We start from the raw sequence: 22084 nt of genomic DNA on the forward strand, positions 1-22084 counted from the left end.
TGTCTTTTCTTGAACATGGGGTTTTGATGAAGAAGAATAAGGAACTTGAGTTTTGTGATAATAAGAAGTCTAGGGAGTTCTATGGTGGGAAGAAGAAGCAGCATGAGGATTTTTAGAATAGTTACCTTAATATGCCTTCTCCTCCTCCTTTTATTTTCCATGTGTAGGACGATGAAGATCTTTTATAGAAACTTTTCCTTTTAAATTGAATCTCTACTTTAGTAGCTTGATGAATAAGTTCTTTTAAAGTTCTAAAACGATCCATCACCACAACATCTTGAATATTTGGGTTTATCCCCATCATGAACCTTGCCATGGTTGGATCTAAACCTTCAACAATCTCATATTTAACAAAGAGCATCTCCATCTCCTTAATACCCCTTCACACTTTCCTAACCTTCTGTCAACCTTTTGAAGTTGAAGGATCAAATTCTTTTTATAATAAGTGAGTATAAACGTCTTCTCAAACAATCTTTAAAATCATCCAAGTGATTATTGACATTCTTTTTTCTTCTTATATCACTAGTTACTTGGTTCACCAAAATAAAGCTTAATTTCATACTATAAAGAAGCAACTTTAAAAATATCCAAATTACAAAGTTTATATGAAAAGAAAATTTTAATCTACTTTATCTTCCATTATATATAAATTTATAAAATGAAAAGAAAATGATTGGAACTAACTGCAAATTTATAAATTTTTACATGATTTTGTTGAATTTTTCTTTACGTCTAGACTGATGTGCAACCCTTTCTCTCTTTATGATTCCCCATTCTTGGTTGTAGAAATCACCCCTTTCACTCTCATAATAGGAGGAAGGTCTTGAATGCCTTCTTCTCTTCTTTCACCCTTCCTTTCTCTTTCAATGTTTATGATTTTTAACCTATGTTGTTCCATGATATCTTGGAGTTGTTGAAGGGTCATTTGTTTTCTCTCCATGTTCACACTCTTTGGAGGACTTATGCACATTCTAACAAAACTAAGAACAAAACAAACCAAGAAAGCAAAATACTAAAATATGGGTTAGTAAGAAATTTCCTAATCATTCACCTAAGCGTTTTCACTCAAAAGGTGTTTAGACTTTTATCTAAAATATGCACGAAATTTTCACAATGATAATGGTCACTCAAATTGTTCAAAAGAGTACTACATAAATGTACTAAAATTGCCTTAAATCTAAACCAATAATTACTTTTAAAAGTGAAAGAGGCATTAATACAAAATGCACTTATAAAAATATTTAGGAAAGAAAACTATAAGAAACAATGTCTAGGAATTTGAAAAGACAAACTAAGAATGGTTTAGACGAAAGGTTAAACCAAAAGATCAAAAGATATGACAAAACACTCGAAAGTGCAAAATAAAGTTAGAAAAAAGACACTTGAAAGAAGCAAAATTAGGTAATCAATTTCACCTACTAGATTCATGTTATAATTTCTAATGAGTCACCTAAAACAAACACAATAAAAGAGACAAAACCCACACAAAGAAAATAATATTATTAGAAAATTCCAATAGTAATTCAATAGGTGAAAGATTTCAAAAAATTAGGACAAAGTACTTAAGTGAAATTTAACTAGTTTTCCAACTAAAACCTTTATTTTGGCTTTCTTTGAGTTTTATTTGGCCTTTCAGACACTGTCCCGACATTTTCATAAATCAGTGTCCTAGTATGATTGGTTTTTTATTTTGATTCTTGAATTCAATTATCCAAAGAACAACCGCAAAGAAAATGAATTTGTAACACTTGTAACAACACGTAAACTTAACAAACAAGAGCTAGACACTACCAAGATAAAAAAGCATCAAAATCATACCTATTTTTCCTAATAAGATTCGGCCAAACAAGAGATATATGGATAAATTGGTTGATCAATGGAGAAATAGTCCTAATCAACACATATGTTCTGGCCATCAACATTGTGCATTTGGCAAACATAAGTGTTTGACATATTGTAAAGGTTACAAAGTTCCATAAACGGATCACATAAATGCAGTGATAAAAATGCTCCCCCATTTTCATTTATTATTCATGTCATTTCCATACATCAAGCATTAAGGAGGTAAAGGCCTTTGGATGAACCATATTGTACAACAATACATCTCAGCAACCACAACCCCAATTAGTTAGAAGTGAGTAAACCTAATGTTAAGAGAGAATGGCATGCTAATCTTACTAAGAACATGGAATCAAGGTGAACTAAACTGACTTATTGGATAAAAGTTTTCTTGTTAAGATTAAGATTCTAGTTGTAACATTTTGAGACGAATTTATTCAGATTGCCATACTGTGATATGGGGCAGCCCCAGTTATGTTAGCATTGTGTAGTCATCAATAACAGTGATTAGAGCAAAAGAAACACCATTTAGACCTGCCTTCAATATCAACTTGTGGGGTTTCTCCAGAATCATCTCTTCCAGCCATTAAAGCACTTGTACCTGGAGATTCTGGTGGGAACACAGCATTTTTGGATGATGCAATTCGCATTGGAACAACTGGATCGGCCGGTGAAATGGTAATTAGATATTGAAGCAACATCTGTATTATTTGACTAAAATTGGGTCGATCATTTGGATCTTCTTTCCAACAAGAGGTCACAATTCCAGCTAATTCATCAGGGAGGTCTTCAGCACTAGGCCTTGTATTCTGAAATAGTAAAGTTAATATTTGAATCGTGAATCCTTAGTGAACTCCACCAAAAAAAGCAGCACACTCAATGATAAACAAAATTTCAAAATATGATCTTGAAAATAACAATGTAAACACTTCAAGATTACACTAGCCTATGATGTATCACATAATTTATATATTGCAAAGTGCTGATGTTAATGCATCAGAAACAAGACTAGTTGATAACCAAACCAGCGCAATGGTGATAGAGTAAACGCCATTGACATTGGCAATTTAAATTGAAGGATCTGCATGATTTGAAAGAATGTTTTTCTGTTAAGTAATAGTCAAATCTTAATTTTAATGTTTTTTGTTTTCAAGTGTTTAAACATGGAATTGTGAACACAGCATTTTATTGTCTCCCCATGTGACCATTTGTTAGGCAGGAAAATAAAGACAGTACCTGGAGGGTATATCAGGTTGATTTTGGCTTAATCCCAAGTCCCACATCGGTGGATTCATTGTTTGGGAAGGAGGTTTGAAGGTTATAAATTAAACTCTCCCCCTTCACTGTTAAAATATCCCAATTTGTAATATCTTCTCTCATAATAATAAAAGGGAGTTGTTTTTGCTGTGCTCGGAGATTAGGCTAAACAGGCCGAACTCCGTTAACAATTTTCGGGTGTGTTTTTTCCTCTTTATCTCTTTTATTATTCCGCTTTATTTATTCAATATTATTTGTCGGGTAGCTATGTTAGGGTTTTGTTTTAGTGGGAAAATTACCCGTTTTTCCCAACAAGTGGTATCAAGAGCCGAAGGTTCGCCTTGGGTTGTTTGAAATTATTTGTAATATTGAATATTATATTGTGAGTCTGTAATGGAAAATAAAGATCAAGAAGGGAAGGCTCTGCAAGATGCAAATGTTGCAGAAAGCAAAAGTGATGTGTTGATTGTCTCGCTTTCAGCATCATTGCATCTAGATGAGTGGATACTGGATTCAGGTTGTACCTATCATATGTGTCCCATTCGGGAATGGTTCTTTGATTTTCAAGAACTCGATGGCGGGGTTGTTTACATGGGTAATGATAATCCATGTAAGACAGCTGGGATAGGTTCAATCAAGTTACGGAATCATGATGGATCCACCAGAATTTTGCGGGATGTACGGTACGTGCCAAAGTTGAAGAAGAATCTCATCTCATTGGGGGCTTTAGAATCTAAAGGCCTAGTTGTGACAATGCGAGATGGAATTCTTAAAACAACTTCAGGAGCACTGGTGATGTTGAAAGGCGTGAGGAAGAACAATTTGTATTACTACCAAGGTAGTACAATAGTGGGGACAGTAGCGGCAACAACTTCTAGCTCTAAGAAGGATGCTGAGGCAACGAAGTTGTGGCATATGAGGTTGGGACATGCTGGAGAGAAATCCTTGCAAATTCTTACCAAGCAAGGATTGTTGAAAGGTACGAAGGCTTGCAAACTTGAATTTTGTGAGCATTGTGTTCTAGGAAAACAACGAAGAGTGAAGTTTGGCACGGCAATTCACAATACCAAGAGTATTTTGGATTATGTGCATTCAGATGTGTGGGGACCTGCCAAGACTCCGTCAATCGGAGGTAGGCATTATTTTGTCACTTTTGTTGATGATTTTTCCAGGAGAGTTTGGGTGTTTACTATGAAGAACAAAAATGATGTGCTTGAAATTTTCCTTAAGTGGAAAGCTCAAGTTGAAAACCAGACAGGAAGGAAGATTAAGGTTCTCCGAACAGACAATGGAGGAGAATACAAGAGTGATCCGTTCTTGAAGGTATGCCAAGATTGTGGCATAGTTCGGCACTTCACTGTTAGAAAAACACCACAGCAGAATGGGGTGTCAGAGCGTATGAACAAGACACTTGTGGAGAAAGTTCGTTGTATGTTGTCTAATGCTGAGTTAGGCAGAGAGTTTTGGGCTGAGGCTGTGACATACGCTCAACATCTTGTCAATCGTTTGCCATCATCTGCTATAGATGGCAAAACCCCGTTAGAGGTATGGTCTGGAAAACCTGCAACTGATTATGATTCTTTGCATGTTTTTGGTTCTATTGCATATTATCATGTGATTGAATCAAAGTTGGATCCACGGGCAAAGAAAGCTCTTTTCATGGGCTTTAGTCCTGGAGTGAAGGGATACCGTTTGTGGTGTCTAGAGGCAAAGAAGACGATTATCAGCAGGGATGTTACCTTTGATGAATCTGCCATGTTAAAGAAGGTAAATCCAGAAGGAGCTGATAGTACTCCGCAACAGGTGGAGTATGCCTGGAAGCAGGTGGAGTTTGAGCCGACAGTGGTGATCCCAACACGAAATACCACAAGTGACTCTCCTATGGCAGAAGAAGAGTCAGATGAGGAAGAGGTTCCTACCCAAGAATCTCAACAGCAATCAGCGCCAATTGCAGTTAGAAGACAGAGACGAGATATTCAGAAGCCTGCTCGTTTCATGGATATGGTTGCCTATGCACTTCCAGTTGTTGATGACATTCCATCCACTTACCCAGAAGCCATTTTGAGTTTAGAGAGTGGTAATTGGGTAGGTGCGATGGAAGAGGAGATGCAATCTTTGAATAAGAACAAGACGTGGAAGCTGGCACAATTACCAAAAGGTAAAAAGGCAATTGGGTGCAAATGGGTATTTGCAAAGAAAGAAGGATTTCCTAATAAAGAAGATGTTCCCTACAAGGCAAGGTTGGTTGCTAAAGGTTTTGCTCAGAGGGAGGGAATTGATTATAATGAGGTATTTTCTCCAGTTGTAAAACATTCCTCCATTCGAATTTTGTTGGCCTTGGTAGCACAGTTGAATTTGGAGCTTGCTCAACTTGATGTAAAGACCGCGTTCCTACACGGTGATTTGGAGGAGGAAATCTATATGACTCAACCAGAAGGATACAAGGTTGATGGTAAAGAAGATTAGGTTTGTAAACTTAGCAAATCGTTGTACGGACTGAAACAATCTCCGAGACAGTGGTACAAACGATTTGATAAGTTCATGAAGGATCAGAAGTACATGAGAAGCAAATATGATCACTGTGTGTATTTGCGCAGACTTGAAGATGGTTCCTACATTTACTTACTCTTATATGTTGATGATATGCTGATTGCAGCAAAGAGCCAAGTTGAGATTGACAGGTTAAAGGCTCAGTTGAGTAAAGAGTTCGAGATGAAGGATTTGGGGGAAGCCAAGAAGATTCTCGGCATGGAGATAAACAGGGACAGAGAGAAGGGAAAACTTTGGCTGTCACAGAAGCAGTATTTGCAGAAGGTACTACAACGTTTTGGTATACATGAAGATACAAAACCTGTAAGTACCCCACTTGCTCCTCATTTGAAATTGAGTAGTCGTTTATCTCCGACGACTGATGAAGAACGAGAATACATGGCGAAAGTCCCATATGCAAATGCAGTTGGAAGCTTGATGTATGCAATGGTGTGTACAAGACCGGATATTTCACAGGCTGTGAGTGTTGTTAGCAGGTACATGCATGATCCGGGCAAGGGTCATTGGCAAGTTGTGAGATGGATTCTACGGTACCTCCAAAGTACCTTAGATGTTGGATTGGCATTTGAGCAAGATGAATCACTTGGTCAATGCATAGTTGGATATTGTGATTCTGATTATGCAGGTGATTTGGATAAGCGACGGTCAACAACTGGCTATTTGTTCACTTTAGCAAAAGCGCCAGTCAGTTGGAAGTCTACCTTGCAGTCTACGGTGGCTTTGTCTACGACAGAGGCAGAGTATATGGCGATTACAGAGGCTGTGAAGGAAGCAATTTGGCTTCATGGGTTGCTTAAAGACTTGGGAGTTGGTCAGAAACAACTTGAGTTATATTCTGACAGTCAGAGTGCTATTCATTTAGCAAAGAATCAAGTCTTTCATGCACGGACGAAGCACATTGATGTTCGCTATCACTTTGTGCGTGAGATTCTCGAAGAAGAGGAGATTGTTCTCCAGAAGATTCACACTACGGAGAATCCTGCAGATATGCTCACCAAGGTGGTTACAAGGACCAAGTTTGAACACTGTTTAGACTTGGTTAATATCTTGCACATTTGAAGTTGGCGTCCGGAGGCGCAAATTTGAAGCACTGTAAAGTTTGTTTTTGTTATGTTTTGAGAAGATTTGTTTTAGGTGAGACTTGAAATTAAGCCAAGGTGGAGATTTGTTGATTTTGGCTTAATCCCAAGTCCCACATCGGTGGGTTCATTGTTTGGGAAGGAGGTTTGAGGGTTATAAATTAAACTCTCCCCCTTCACTGTTAAAATATCCCAATTTGTAATATCTTCTCTCATAATAATAAAAGGGAGTTGTTTTTGTTGTGCTCGGAGATTAGGCTAAACAGGCCGAACTCCGTTAACAATTTTCGGGTGTGTTTTTTCCTCTTTATCTCTTTTCCCAACATATCAGAGAAGGAAATTTAACAATAGAGATTGAGCGGGTTAGTTAGTTGTTAGGTGAGTTAGTTGAGGTGAGGGGGGTCTTTAAATAAAGGCCGACCTGTTGTGGGGGAGGGGATCGGAATTGTTGTAAGAAGTTGACAGGATTAAACCTGTGTGAAAGGAGCTATTCTCCTTTGTAACCCTTTTGGGTGTTCTGTTCTGCACTGTAATAAAACAGAGTTTTCTTTCTTCTTGTTGTGTTTGGGAGGGATTCTGGGTTTTCTGTTTGGGATCCTAACAGTTTGGTCCGACCTGCCGGATCTGAATAAACAGAGAGTGAGGAAGAAAAGATGGAACAGAGGATGGCAGCAGTAGAGAAATTTACCAGCGAACAATTGAAATGGAATTCTGAAATAAGAGCAGAAATTCTGGGGTTGAAAGAAGGCATGCTGGAGTTAAAAGAAATCAAAGAAATGTTGCGGGATCTCAAGAAAGGAGATAGAAGGTCGGAAGGGGGAGAGAGTTCGGTGAATGGTGAGGAAAGAGGGGAGGAACCATCAAGACAGGATAGCCAATGGGAAAAGATGAATGAAGGTGAGATGAAGTCGTGGGGTAGGAGAGTGGAGTTACCGGTTTTTGAGGGCGAGGATCCAATGGGTTGGCTGGCCAGAGCTGAAAAATTCTTTGAGGTGCAGAAAGTGACAGCTGGGGAAAGATTAAAACTGGCCTTCATCAGTATGGAGGGAAGCGCCAGTCCTTGGTTCAGTTTTTGGAGAAAGAACTCCAAGAATCCTTCTTGGGAAGAGTTTTCCATGGCGCTGAATAGGAGGTTTGGGGGAAAGGAGAGAAGCTCTGTTTTTGAGAAGCTGGCAAAGATCAAACAGAATGGAAGAATTGATGAATACATTCAAGATTTTGAGCGGTTAGTGTCACAAGCACCCTAGACAGGAGAGGAACAGCTGTTGGGATATTTCTTTGCCGGATTACAGCCCAAGATTCGTAACCAAATCAGACCGCATGACCCCAAAGAATTGATGAGAGCCATGGAGGTTGCGCTGGATGTTGAGGAGTCCATCAAGGAAGAAAAAACGGGCAGTTTTGGGCATAGGAATAATGCGTCGTTTGGGCGATATCAAGGAAGCACCGGGATAACAGGCCGCACAGATTGGCAGAAGGGGAATACTGGGCCAGGCTCATCTAGTGGGATTAGTACAGCAAGGAAGGAGTCGTCTTCTTCCAGTAGAGAGTTTCGGCCAGGAGAAGGACCCAGAAACAGGGGGTCCAGGACCCTTGCCTATCCCGAATATGTGAGAAGAAGGGAAGAGGGAAGATGTTTCCATTGTGGAGGGACTTACGGTCCCGGACATCGCTGCCCAGAAAAGGATTTGAGGGTTATCATCTGCGCAGAAGATGAGGGAGACCCTGCAGAGGTGAACCATGGTGGGTGGGGACAGATTGAGGAAGATGTGGAAAAAGAAGAAGAGGAAAGGGAGTGTCTACAGATGGATTTATCCATTTTTTCGGCTGGGGGTTTAACACAACCCAACACCATGAAGTTACAAGGGGAAGAGCAGGGAAGTATAACGTTGGTGTTGATTGATAGTGGGGCTAGCCACAATTTCATATCGGCTAAGTTGGTTAGCAAATTGGGATTACCAATTGAGTCCACGCCGGTGTATAATGTGAGGTTAGGTGATGGCCATAAGAAAGGAGCAAGTGGGTGTTGTCAAGGTGTGAAGGTGAAGCTGGGAAATTATAGGTTTGAAGAGACTTTTTTCCTTTTTGAGTTAGGAGGGGTGGATATGATCTTGGGAGTAGCTTGGTTGGCAACGTTGGGTGAAGTGAAAGTCAATTGGAAAACGTTGACGATGAATTTCTGCATTAACGGCCATCAGGTGCAAATTAGAGGAGATCCCAAGTTATCTAGGACCTTGGTGACTCCTAAGGCGTTAAACAAGGAGACAGAGATCGAATCAGTGTCCCTCATATGGGGACTAGAGAGCGCAGACCAGCCCAATGCACATCATATCGAGAGTGACAGGAAGATGGTGGGGTTGACGGGGAAGCAAACAACCGAATTAAAAGATGTTCTCAAGGAATGTGTAGGGGTTTTTGAAGAAACCAAGCAATTGCCACCCAATAGGGAGATTGATCATAAAATCCCACTTAAAGCTGGGATAGATCCGATTAATGTCAGACCGTATAGGTACCCACATCTGCTAAAAACAGAGATAGAGAAGCAAGTGGACGAAATGCTAAAGGCAGGGATAATCAAACCCAGCAACAGCCCGTATTCGAGTCCTGTGATCTTAGTAAAAAAGAAGGATGGCAGCTGGAGGTTCTGTGTGGATTATAGGGCCTTGAATAAGGCAACCATTCCGGATAAATTTCCGATTCCGGTAATAGAGGAATTATTGGACGAATTGTATGGGGCCTAATACTTCTCTAAGGTAGATTTACGGGCTGGCTATCACCAGATTCGGATGCATGAATCGGACATACAAAAGACTGCTTTTCGGACTCACCATGGGCATTATGAATCGCTCGTTATGCCGTTTGGGCTAACTAATGCTCCGGCTACTTTTCAATGCACCATGAATAACATTCTTCGTTCATACTTGAGGAAATTTGTGCTGGTTTTCTTCGATGATATCTTGATATACAGCAGAACTTGGGAGGAGCATGTAACACAGTTGAAACAGGTTCTAAAGACTCTTATCCAACACCAGTTTTATGCAAATCACAAAAAATGTGAGTTTGGTAAACGAGAAGTCCAGTATCTGGGCCATGTAATTTCAGGGGAGGGAGTTCAGATGGATCCTCATAAAATTTCAGCAATAATGCAATGGCCCACGCCTAAATCAGTGAAGGCGTTGAGAGGATTTTTAGGCCTCACAGGTTACTATAGAAGATTCATCCATAACTATGGAAGAACGGTGCGACCCTTAACACAGTTGTTGAAAAAGGGGAAGTTTGAGTGGACGGAGGATAGTACCAATGCCATGCAGCAGTTACAAAATGCGGTCACTAATGCTCCGGTGTTAATGATGCCAGATTTCAGCCAACCGTTTTGCATTGAATGCGATGCTTCGGGCACTGGGTTGGGAGCAGTATTGTCCCAAAATAAAAAACCTATAGCATTTTTCAGCAAGGCGTTAGCGGAGACTTCGCTGGCAAAATCTATATACGAGAAGGAATTAATGGCCTTGGTATTAGCAATTCAGCATTGGCAGCCTTACGTGATAGGCAAGAAATTTACGGTTTACACGGATCAGAAGAGTCTTAGGTATTTACTTGAACAGAGAATCACCACTCAGAACCAACAGAATTGGTTAGCCAAATTGTTGGGATATGAATTTGATATTGTGTATAAACCGGGAGTGTCTAATAAGGTGGCAGATGCATTATCTCGAAGGTTGGAGGAGGAAGAGGATGGAGGGGTGGAGATCAATGTATTATCCAAACCTTACTGGCGGGATGTTGATTTAATAGAGGCAGAAAATCAGCAAGATCCGACTTTAAGGAAAATCATGGAAGAATTAAGAAGCAATCCGGAGTCACATGGGAATTATACCTTGGAAAATGGAAGACTACATTACAAGGGCAGGATGGTCTTGTCATCATCTTCGAGTTGGATTCCCAAACTGCTCCAAGAATACCACACGACACCTATGGGAGGACATTCAGGGATTTTCCGCACCTACAGAAGAATAGCACAGTCCTTGCATTGGATGGGCATTAAGAAGACTGTCACGGAATATGTCCAGGCGTGTGCGGTGTGCCAACAAAACAAGTATCAAGCGTGCTCCCCACACGGGTTGCTCCAACCGTTGCCAATTCCAAAAGTAATTTGGGAAGAGATTAGTATGGACTTCATTGTGAGACTACCTAAATCAGGCGGGAAGGATGCGATTTTGGTGGTAGTGGATCGTCTTAGTAAGTATGGACATTTCATTCCTCTTAAACATCCGTATTCGGCTAGGACAGTCGCAGAAGTGTTTGTCAAAGAGGTGGTGAGATTACATGGCATTCCAGCCTCCATTGTCAGTGATAGAGACTCTACGTTTCTAAGTCTGTTTTGGAAGGAATTATTCAAGCTGCAGGGGACAACGTTGAGAATGAGTTCAGCGTATCACCCAGAAACGGATGGTCAAACTGAGGTGTTGAATATAACGTTAGAAACATACCTTCGTTGCTTTAGCTCAGACAACCCAAAATGTGGGTATTTTTTCTTCCTTGGGCGGAATATTGGTATAACACCAGTTTCCATGGGGCAGCAAGGTGTACACCTTTTGAAGTGGTGTATGGACGACCTCTTCCTTCGTTGGCTCGTTTTGTTCCAGGGGAAACAATGGTGGAGGCGGTAGCACAAGATTTAATGAATAGGGATGAGGCCCTGACCCAACTCCGATTTCATTTAAGAAGAGCGCAGGATCAAATGTCCAAGTTCGCTAATCGTCACAGAAAAAGTTCCCCAATTAAAGTAGGAGATAAGGTGTATTTGAAAGTTCGGCCGCATCGCCAACTATCTATGCCTAGTCGATTGCATCCTAAACTGGCAGCTAGATATTATGGGCCTTTTTGAGTTGTAGCAAAAGTGGGTCCGGGGGCTTTTCGACTACAGTTACCGGAACAAGCTCGAATACACTCGGTTTTTCATGTGTCTCAACTCAAGTTGGCAGTGGGACAACACCAAATATATCCGGATTTGCCTCAAGAATTTCAGGGACAGGCTGCGAACTTCTATCCAAGAGGAATTTTGGATAGACGTGACATATCAATGCAAGGAGCACGCGTTCCACAAATCTTAGTTCAATGGACGGAAGGGGACAATGATACTGCTACATGGGAGGATGTGGCTATCATCAAGGAGCAGTTTCCTGATTTCAACCTTGAGGACAAGGTTGTTTTGGCAGAAAGGAGTAATGTTAGGCAGGAAAATAAAGACAGTACCTGGAGGGTATATCAGAGAAGGAAATTTAACAATAGAGATTGAGCGGGTTAGTTAGTTGTTAGGTGAGTTAGTTGAGGTGAGGGGGGTCTTTAAATAAAGACCGACCTGTTGTGGGGGAGGGGATCGGAATTGTTGTAAGAAGTTGACAAGATTAAACCTGTGTGAAAGGAGCTATTCTCCTTTGTAACCCTTTTGGGTGTTCTGTTCTGCACTGTAATAAAACAGAGTTTTCTTTCTTCTTGTTGTGTTTGGGAGGGATTCTGGGTTTTCTGTTTGGGATCCTAACACCATTCCATATATATATCTTTGAAAACATGAAACAGTGTGAACAAAAACCTCGAAATAAAGGTTCAAGGGTCTGATTCAACAATATACGAAATTTTAGAAAAGCAAAATAAGAAGACGAAAATTAAATTGACATTTGCATATGTTAGAATTAGTTTATGCATGAACTAACATAGAAGCTCTTTCATATAGCTTCTCCAAATTTTTACTTTTATCTTGTGCATAAGCTAATTTTAACTTGTGAGAAAATTTCATTTTTTCTTTATATTTTTCTCTTAAATATTCTAGAGAAACTCGTCCCTAAATATGCTTCTAGAATGTAACCCTAAAAGGGAAAATATATTTCCACATGCATCAAGAAATTGTCCCCATCAGCCTTTCTAAGTAAAGGTAAACTTCAGTGTGACTCTTCTAGTTATGATAGGGGATGCCTTACTAGAGGAAACAAATTATACAAATAGTATGACCTTAAACATAATTCATTAAAGTAAGCACCAAATGAAAAGAATGTTATCAACCTTAAATGCAGCTGCATATGCAGCCTGTAGATTTGACATGCCTTCAAAAGGCAACCTATTATGGACGAGCTCCCACAACACTATAGCAAAACTGTAAGCATCCACCTTATGGTTGTAATGCTTCTTCTCTCCTTGTCTTAGAGTGACAGTGCTGTAAAGCTGTCACCAAACAAGAATGAAATTGTAAATTACTAACATGGACCACCAAACTGAAAAATTAACAAATTGTTTAGTTTTTGACAATTAAGAAGTACTTCTGGAGCCATCCAACGATATGTCCCTGTCTCAGCAGTCATCATCTCTGTTAAGGACTCTTCTCTGGCTAGACCAAAATCGGCAAGTTTAACAGTTTTATGATCTTCTGTCAAAATCAGGTTATCTGAGATGAAAAAAGAACAGTTGATCAGAAATCCACTTGATCATAGAACAGATAGATATTAATATCAGCTTTCTACAAATACCAAGCTGTTTCTTTCCACAAAATATATTCATCAACTCGATGGTCCATCCAAATATCATTGCATCTTACAAGAGAATGTAGGAATTGCATACATTTTATCATCCGCTAAAAGTACTTTTTTGGTCCTTTACATTTTACTAAAATTCATTCGGATCCTTTATATTTCAAAGGATTCATTTTGGTCTTTTTTAACTCTAGAATTTCATGTTAATGTTGTCTTTCTGAAACTCTAGTCAGTTCCCATTTGGAGAACGGTTTTGAACCTATTTTTCATTGATTCAAATCATGAAATTTATCTTACTAGATTTACCAACATGAAAGTATGAAACGGGATTAATTATCAAAACAAAAAGGGCATAAACAAAGAAGACAATGTGAGAAAAGTGAGTCTTACAAGTAATCGAAAAAGAATCTGATATTAGATTTTTCAGTTTCCTAGTTGATCATGGAACTCACTTTTTCATGCTATTTCACCACATGTTCATGATCTTTTTTGGTTTGAACAATAGTTGAGTTTCATACTTTCTGTTACAGACCAAAAAGAAGAAGAACAATGAAACAGTGAAATTGGAAAAAGATGTTTATTTAATATTGAAACGGAAAATACAAAAGGAATAAAATCTAATTGCCAAAGATCTAGGCTCCCACAGAGCGGCTACTGCCCTAACAGCAATGTCTATTCTTTTTCTCCCCCTTCCCTCTGTCCTTAACAGTCCTCATATACCCTATATTTCGCTTCATGAATTTGTTAATTGTTACATTTATTGCGATGTCAGCCCCTCTCTTTCCTTCTTTGTTCCTACTAGCATAGACCCTCCAAACCTTAGGCTGGCCTTCCCTCTAACTCTAGTCCTATTAATATCCCCTTCCCCAAAACGCAACTTGTCCTCAAGTTCCAGCTGAGGAAACTGGCCTTTGATCTTGAATTCCTCTTCCCAAGTTGCTGCCTCCATTCCTTGTCCCTGCCACCTGGTTAATAGATTCTCTAGCTTTCTTGATTACTCTTCTAGCTACCATTCTTCAGGCTCCATACTCACTGTGTTGTCACTTACCAACTCTAAAGGAAGTCTCACCTCAACATTATAGTCACCTATCACCCTTTTTATAGTAAAGACACACGAAAAACCAGATGTATCTTTGCAGTCTCAAGCAACTGCAGCTAATATATCACTACGTTATGATTAGTTATTGTTAGAGAAAAGTCCAATACCCTATGATTTTGATTAAGTACTGAAAACAACTAAGTATAAAAAACATGATTGTGCTTCGTCTGAAAGACAAAAGTTTGAGTTCAACAACAGATCATGTAAAAACGCAAGTATTTCGTCTATAAGACAGTACAACATTGTGTAGTCTTATTTTACATCTCATTAATGAAACTCAAACAATTGATTAAGAACTGGACGTAGTCTGCGTGGTCAGACGAACCAGTATAAAAATATAGTATGTAGTTCTCTCTTTTTCTATCTCTTTACTTTGCAGGTTTGCACCAACTTAAAAGGAGAGTAGTCGTGAGAATACGAAAAACAAAAACATTTTTAAACAAGTAAATCAATCAAGTTATAACACTGCGTCTATTGCACTTCATCATACACAACTCCTATCAACTAATTACTTTATATAGAAAACTATTGTCTGAATATTACTCATCAAACGATATTTGCAAAAAAGTGTAAAAAGTTTTTAAAACACAATTTAACCCTCCCTTCTTATATTTTTTCCTATTTTCACAATTATGAATCCTAAAGTTAGTTGTTTTTATGTTTTTGACACCCAATCACAAACTGTTGAACACTCCTTTTCATCCCAAACCAAATTAGATTCTCAACTAATCTCCTACATGTTTTACCCAGAGTGCCTTCCTTGAGGAGTCTCATGGAATTCCTTGAGCATTTTTGGTATACATGTTGAATTTGAAGAAAACACGACCCCCTTTCATAAAAAAAGAGTTCCTTTGTAAAAAAATTCGGGCCTAGTTTCCTTACCTATTCAAGTAGGAGATGATGGTCAACAACCTCATCTCAGTGAACCTCCTCCATGGCTACTTGAATTCCATCCATCTTAGGTTGATAAATCATAGTGGTAACTCAACCTCACCATACATCCTTGATAATGCCTCAGTTCCTCTATCTTATATCCTTGGTTTATACTCAATGTCAAACCTATTCCCCAACAACTTAGAAGGCCAATTTTGTTTATATGTGGTAATGACTCTTCCCAAGAGTAATTGCCTCAAGCTTTTCTGGTCTATGCGAACTGTGAATTTTCACCTCGACAAATATGGTCTTCAATTTTGAATTGCTAAAGCCACTACCATTAGTTCTTTCTCATATGCTGACTTGGCTAAATTCCTCTAGCCCAAAGCCTTGCTATAGTTATTTATTTGGGGTATTTTGAAGTTATATAATTCTCATTCACTACTAAATGTAGTTATTAAAAAATTGTAGACTTATTTGTTTTAACTACTTTGATTAATTATATTATTGAAATATTTTTTTCAAGTTAAGTAAACTCTTACAACAAGTTGAGTTTACAAAGCTTCCACGAGTTTACATAGACTCTCGAGTTTGATAACATTAATGGTAAGGAATATTATTTTATTGCGTTTTCTTCATTCTTATCTTCCTAGGAAAGTTTACATCAGTTAGCATGTCCTCACACTCCACAACAAAATGGTATAGCGAAGAGAAAGAATAAGAATCATATTGAAATTGCATGTTTTCTAATGTTGAATACTAATGTTTTTGTGCAAAAAATTCCCCATTATAATTTTTCCAAATGATCCTATATATCGTGTCTCTCCACAAGTGTTTGGGTGTACTTGTTTTGTTCATAATGTCTCTCCAAGTCTACAAGCTTTTTGCAATGACTATTAAGCATATCTTCTTAGGACATTCTCGCCTCAGAAAAGGGTAGAAATGTTATTCTCCTTCAACTAGAATGTATTATATGTTTGTTGATGTTACCTTCTTTAAGGACACCTTTTTTTTATCCCATGGAACATTCTTCACCTATTCAATAGGTCTTTCCTATACCATCCTGTGATCCATTGATTATTCCTCTTTCTTGTCAAACTCAAGCTCAGAGTGCAGATGATATTGTTCCACCACCTTTTCTCACATACCAGCGTCAGGAACAAATCACTCCTCCATCCTTGCTTGAGGATACCCATGACTCAGAATCTCCAGCACTAGATTCCCATACCATGGATTCTTCATCCTCGTCACCTTCTTTTGACTTTAATCATGCTTAACCTATTGCTCTTAGAAAAGGTATTTGATCTACTCATAATCCATATCCTGGTTATAATTTTTTATAAGTTTTTTAAGTTATCATTGTTTGTCTTGTTCATATTCCTCTTTTATTTTCTCCTTGTCCATCATTACTGCTCCTATCAATGTCATGAGGCACTTGATCACCCCTAGATGGCGACAAGCCATGATTGATGAAATGCATGCACTTGAACATAGTGGTACATAGGAGATTGTCCCTCTTCCTCCGGGTAAGTTGTAGATGGGCTTATGCTGTTAAGGTTGGTCTTACTAGTGAAGTAGGTTGTCTCAAAGTTCATCTTGTAGCTAAGGGATACACTTAGATTTATGGTCTCGACTATTGGGATACTTTTTCTCCTATAGCTAAGATGAGCATTATTCGTCTTTTCCTTACTATGGCTACCATTCGCCATCAACCTCTTAACCAACTTGACATTAAGAGTATCTTTCTTTATGGTGATCTAGTGGAGGAGATTTACATAGAGAAACCTCATGGATTTGTTGCTTAGGGTGTATTTAGTTTAGGTTGTAAATTACATTGGTCTCTTTATGGCTTGAAGCAATCACATTGAGCTTGGTTTAGTAAATTTAGTCATATTGTGCAGATTTGTGGGTTGAAACGGAGCGAGACAGATCATTTAGTATTTTATATACTTCCTTTGGGAAGTGTTTTTATCTTATGGTCTATGTTGATAATAATGTTATTATAGGAATTATATTACTATAATTGCTCAACTGAAAAAGCATCTATTCAGCCACCTTTAGACCAAAGATCTAGACTATCTAAAATATTTTCTTGCTATTGAAGTGGCACAATCAAAAGGTGTCATCACTTCGCAAAGACAATATGCTCTTGATATTTTGGAAGAGACAGGCCTGGCAAATTGCAAGCGCATTAATAGACATATGGACTCAAATAAAAAATTAACGAGAGACCAAGGTCAACTTTTTTTTAAACCTAAAGAGATATAGGTGTGTGGGAAAACTCATTTATTTCACTATAACAAGACCTGATTTTTTTTCATCGGGTGGAAGTTGAGTCAATTTATGCAAAACCCTCACAGTCATCATTGTAATGTTGCGATTCACATTCTTAAATGTGTAAAAGGAAACCTAGGAGAAGGATTGTTGTATAAGAACAAGGGAAACACTCAAGTCTAAGGTTGGTTGTCCCACTGACAGGAAATCTACCACACGATATTGTGTATTCCTTAGAACGAACCCTATATCTTGGAAAAGTAAGGAATAAAGTGTTGTTGCTCAATCTAGTGCAGAAACTGAATATAGATCTATAGCCCTAGCTAAAGAGAACTTTTGTGGATTGAACAACTCCTTCAATTCAAGAGTTGAAATTTTGTGAAAATGAATAGATGAAGTTGTATTGCGACAATCAAACATCTCTTCACATTGCCTTCAATCCGGTGTTTCATGAGAAAACTAAGCATATAGAGATTGATTGTCATTTTGCTTGAGAGAAATTGTTGCCCAAGGATTTTATTACCGAGTTTGTCAACTCTAGTGAACAACTTGCAAACATTCTAACTAAAGCTCTAAGAGGACCTAAGATTCAGTTTATATGTTCCAAGCTTGGTTAATATAATCTATAGTAGCTTAAGCGGTTTTAGACAAGTGTCTTGCCTCTTTTTGTATCCTATATATATATATATATATACACACACATAAATAAAAAGCACAACAGTGTAAAATGAATACACTGTGTTTTTTATCCATCTTATTTGTTCCAAGTCCATATCGCTCCAATAATTCCACTTTATGTTGTTCCAATGTGAGAAGTGATTTAAAGAAGTGAATTTTGGACCAGTCCATGCAGAACTGAGATAGATTCACCTTAACATCTAGATAAGTTCCCTGCATTTGGAAATACACTTTTGCACGCACAATCCAACTGGCAAGGTCATCACTGTCAAACATCGGCAACTCCAGCTTCTTCATTGACTGCTTGAACTCCACTAACATCTCACCTAGTAACCTCAACATGGTCCCTTTACCATTTGATTCCTCCTTGTTCTTATTAATCATGGGGATTAACCTTTCCTGATTCTCCTCTACTTGATCTGCATCGCTTGTAGGATGGATTTGAGGCCTTCTACCTCCGTCTCAAGTGCTGCAACTTTTGGCCTCCACCTTCTAGGGTGGCACTTGCTGATTTTGTCACCATAAAAATCGTGTCGGACCAAATGTTAGAGACCAAAATGAAGAACAGTGAAATGTCAAATAATGTTGAAACGTAAAAATACAAAAGGAATAAAATCCTACTGCCACAGAGCGGCTACTGCCCTCTGTCCATAACAGAAATGTCTATTCTTTTTCTCCCCCTTCCCTCTCTCCATAACACTTCTCATACAGCCTACATTCCGCTTCATGTATTTTTCAATTCTGTTATACCTACTGCCACCTCAACCCCTCTCTTTCCTTCTTTGTTCCTCCCAACATAGACCTTCCAAACCTTTGGCCTTCCCTCTAAACCTAAGCCCACACCTCCATTCCTATTACTTTCCATGTAGGTTAATTTAAGGAGTCAATCTTGAATCAATAAAAAAGTGGTTTGAAATTGTGTCCTAAAATTGGAAACAATCAGTTTCAAAAGAAAATTAACTGAAATTTGAGAGTTAAAGGACCAAAGATTTGCAACATTGATATCTAAAACAACAAATACAGATGGAATCTTCAAGAATAAATTTCAGAAATTGAGAACAATCAGTAATAATATCAAGGATTTGCATCTCTTATGCACAGGCAATACAGGCTGGAAAAGAAAAGATGATATGCTATTATTCATGACCAAAATAGAAAGCTGAGCTTTTATCAAGATAAACAACCTTGAGAAATTAAGAAGCAAACTTTATCTTATGGAAGATGTCAAATTCCACAAAACTCTAGCTCAGTCCCAATCTTTTCCATTATAAACTACTAAGTATAATTTAACAACACTAGCAAGTTTGATAATCTTATATACAAATACCAGGTTTAAGGTCACGATGGATGATCCCATGAGAGTGTAAGCATTCCATTGCTCGGGCAATATCAAGAGCAAATCCAACTGCCACCCGCATATCCAAGCAGTTTGGCCGGATACCCCACAGGTATTTGCGCAAAGTTCCCCCTAACAGAAGTTCAGTTACAATAACCATAACTGGTTCTTTGCAGGCTCCAATAAACTGGCATCAAACAAATGTATACGTTATTGTGTGACTTATCTTTGCCCAGTTTATATACATATTTGAGCACTGGTTAATGTTGTCATTATCTATTGCCAATTTCAATTAGTGTATGTACACAAACACAATTCAGAAAAGAGAAAAGCATTCATTCTGGGATGACCCACCTTAACTAGATTTTTGTGTTGAACTCTAGATAACATTGCAATTTCTCTGCCAAACCGAGCCTCTCTCCTAGAAATCTGTTCTGGGGTTTCACCCTTATTAATAATCTTAACAGCAACATTCTGATTTTTATATCTACAAAATAAGAAAATCAAACAAGAAGACGACACACAGTCATCCATTAATGGATGCAAAATATGACCTTTTATAAACAAACATCATATAAAAAGTGAATGTGAAATTGTACATAAATCTAATGATATCCAAAAACATAACCAAATTTTCTCTACAAAGAATAAACGTTGACTTACTTTCCTTCGTACACTTTGGCATGGGCACCTTCCCCAATTTTTGGCCCAACAAATAGTTGCTTGGGATCTATAAGCCACTTTGCATCGAGAATAAACTCCACAACTGAGTGGACCTCATTGCCAGATCCCATTCTCCCCTAAAGATGTTGAACTAACAAGTATAGCAAGTAGCAGAATTACTCACAGTCAGCAAAAAGACCATGCCCTCCAAGCACTACAAGGAACAGTTCATACACTTGGGCTACAATATATCAAAAGTGAGAGCTTTGACTTCTGGGTTGGACAAACAAAAAATGCTGAACTGGGTACCCAAAAAGCACCAAGTTCAATTTTTTCAGAAGCACTCGCGAAGAAACCAATAAATCAGAATAAAAGGTCCTTAGAAGCAATGAGTAGCAGAAGAAACAGGATAAAGTGTTACACTCTTTGATTGAGGAAGGGAGTTGAAGGTTGAAAAACAAAGGTAGGCACGAGAACTAATGACCCAGATGGAGATTTGGGAGAAGAAAGAGGGTGGATGTTGTAGTGGGAAGAGAAGAGAAGAAAGGAAGGAAGATCACATTATTTTAATCTATAACGCGTGAGGCATTCCAGAGAGAGATGTTCTGGTGGTAAAGTGAAGCCGCGGAAGGAATGGTGTCTGTGTCAGAAAACAGTGTCACAAGTGGTGGGTGATTGTTTTTCTTTGGAATAAATTTTGCAGAGAGATGAAGTTGGAAGAAATCTAGATGCTATTATGGGTATGTATAATATATACTAATAATAATAGATACAAGACAAAAAGTTGGCATTAATTAAATAAATCCTTAGAGATATGTGATATTTGAATAATTAATAATTATTAATGGATGATGTGGTCAGTGCAATTAGTGTGTTAAGTTGGACCTTTTAGCTCCAACAGGATTTACCAAATTCGGAACCTATTCTCATAATTTGTTAGGTAAATTGCGATGTACCTCCACATTATTGGAATGTGTTAATTACACCTCCTTAACTTTTTTTATTGATTTTATCAGATCCTAACCTTTCTATTAGCATTAAAAAATAAAAACAATCGAACTCAGGTTTAATCACTTCTCATACCTAGTATGGATATTAATGGTCCCTTATCCACTGTCTATTTTTGTTTAATTTTTGTTGTCTCGTATCCAATTTATTACTTGTTGGGTATCTATAAAAAAGTATTTGTGAACTTTTTTATATTTGTAGATTTTTTATTTTAAATTAAGTTATTTAAAAATAAGTCTTTGAAATATAAATTTAAATAAAAATGAATTTTAAAATACAATTCAAATAAGATTGTCCATTAAAATATTAATGTAAATAAATTTGGTCTTTCTAAAAAAATAAATTTAAACGAATTGCACCAAAGTATAAATTTTAAAAAATTAATCTTTTTAGAATATATTAAATTTCATATATTTAAATAAAAAATATAATATATAAAATTAAATTCTAAATAATTTTTTAATAATTTTATTTATATTACTTAGCTTCTTTGAAAAATACTGAAATAAATTTAACTAACAATAATTAATGAATAACAATATTTACAAGTTGAATACCATGATAACCATACTCTCTTTATTAACAAGCTAATAATTAAAATACTCATGTCCAATATATAATTAAGAGTATTCATCTAATATCCATTATATCCATAAACATATATAGAAATTTGTTGTCTTCCGCACACACATGAATGTACATGTCAAATTAAAAAATTAGGGCAAGTTTTATCCTAAGACAACCTAATTTACTTTCTAAAATGTGCTTATTTGATTTTATTTAATATAGGTACTATTATTTCTTTTACCATATACACTAAATTCAGAAGATAAACAAATTCTCATTAGAAATTAATTTATCACCTCAAAAAAATAAATCATTCTAAAAAATTTTAAAAACAATT

The 22084-nt window shown here is 37.5% G+C and overlaps 1 protein-coding gene across 1 annotated transcript; it reads right to left on the bottom strand.

Moving 5' to 3' along the window:
- Positions 1-1998: 1998 nt before the first annotated feature.
- Positions 1999-20899, bottom strand: LOC137813721 (serine/threonine-protein kinase STY13-like). The gene is made up of 6 exons (XM_068616128.1): positions 20173-20899; positions 19864-19996; positions 19501-19696; positions 13040-13164; positions 12786-12944; positions 1999-2648 (listed from the first exon to the last, which is right to left on the bottom strand). Exons 1-6 carry the CDS (start codon positions 20301-20303, stop codon positions 2334-2336), a joined length of 1059 nt encoding a protein of 352 aa, XP_068472229.1. The 5' UTR covers positions 20304-20899; the 3' UTR covers positions 1999-2333.
- Between the last annotated feature and the right edge of the window lie 1185 nt (positions 20900-22084).

The sequence above is a fragment of the Phaseolus vulgaris genome, chromosome 1 (assembly GCF_000499845.2).
Source record: "Phaseolus vulgaris cultivar G19833 chromosome 1, P. vulgaris v2.0, whole genome shotgun sequence".
In the NCBI taxonomy this organism is placed as follows: Eukaryota; Viridiplantae; Streptophyta; class Magnoliopsida; order Fabales; family Fabaceae; genus Phaseolus; species Phaseolus vulgaris.

What these genes read in the sequence shown, in the direction of transcription:
- LOC137813721 (XM_068616128.1), bottom strand. Translation starts at nt 20,303, where the DNA reads ATGGGATCTGGCAATGAGGTCCACTCAGTTGTGGAGTTTATTCTCGAT. An exon ending in CCATCGTGACCTTAAACCTG is followed by an intron (nt 13,165 to 19,500) that starts GTATTTGTATAT and finishes TTTTCATCTCAG; the next exon opens with ATAACCTGATTTTGACAGAA. An exon ending in CATATGCAGCTGCATTTAAG is followed by an intron (nt 2,649 to 12,785) that starts GTTGATAACATT and finishes TTACTATTTCAG; the next exon opens with AATACAAGGCCTAGTGCTGA.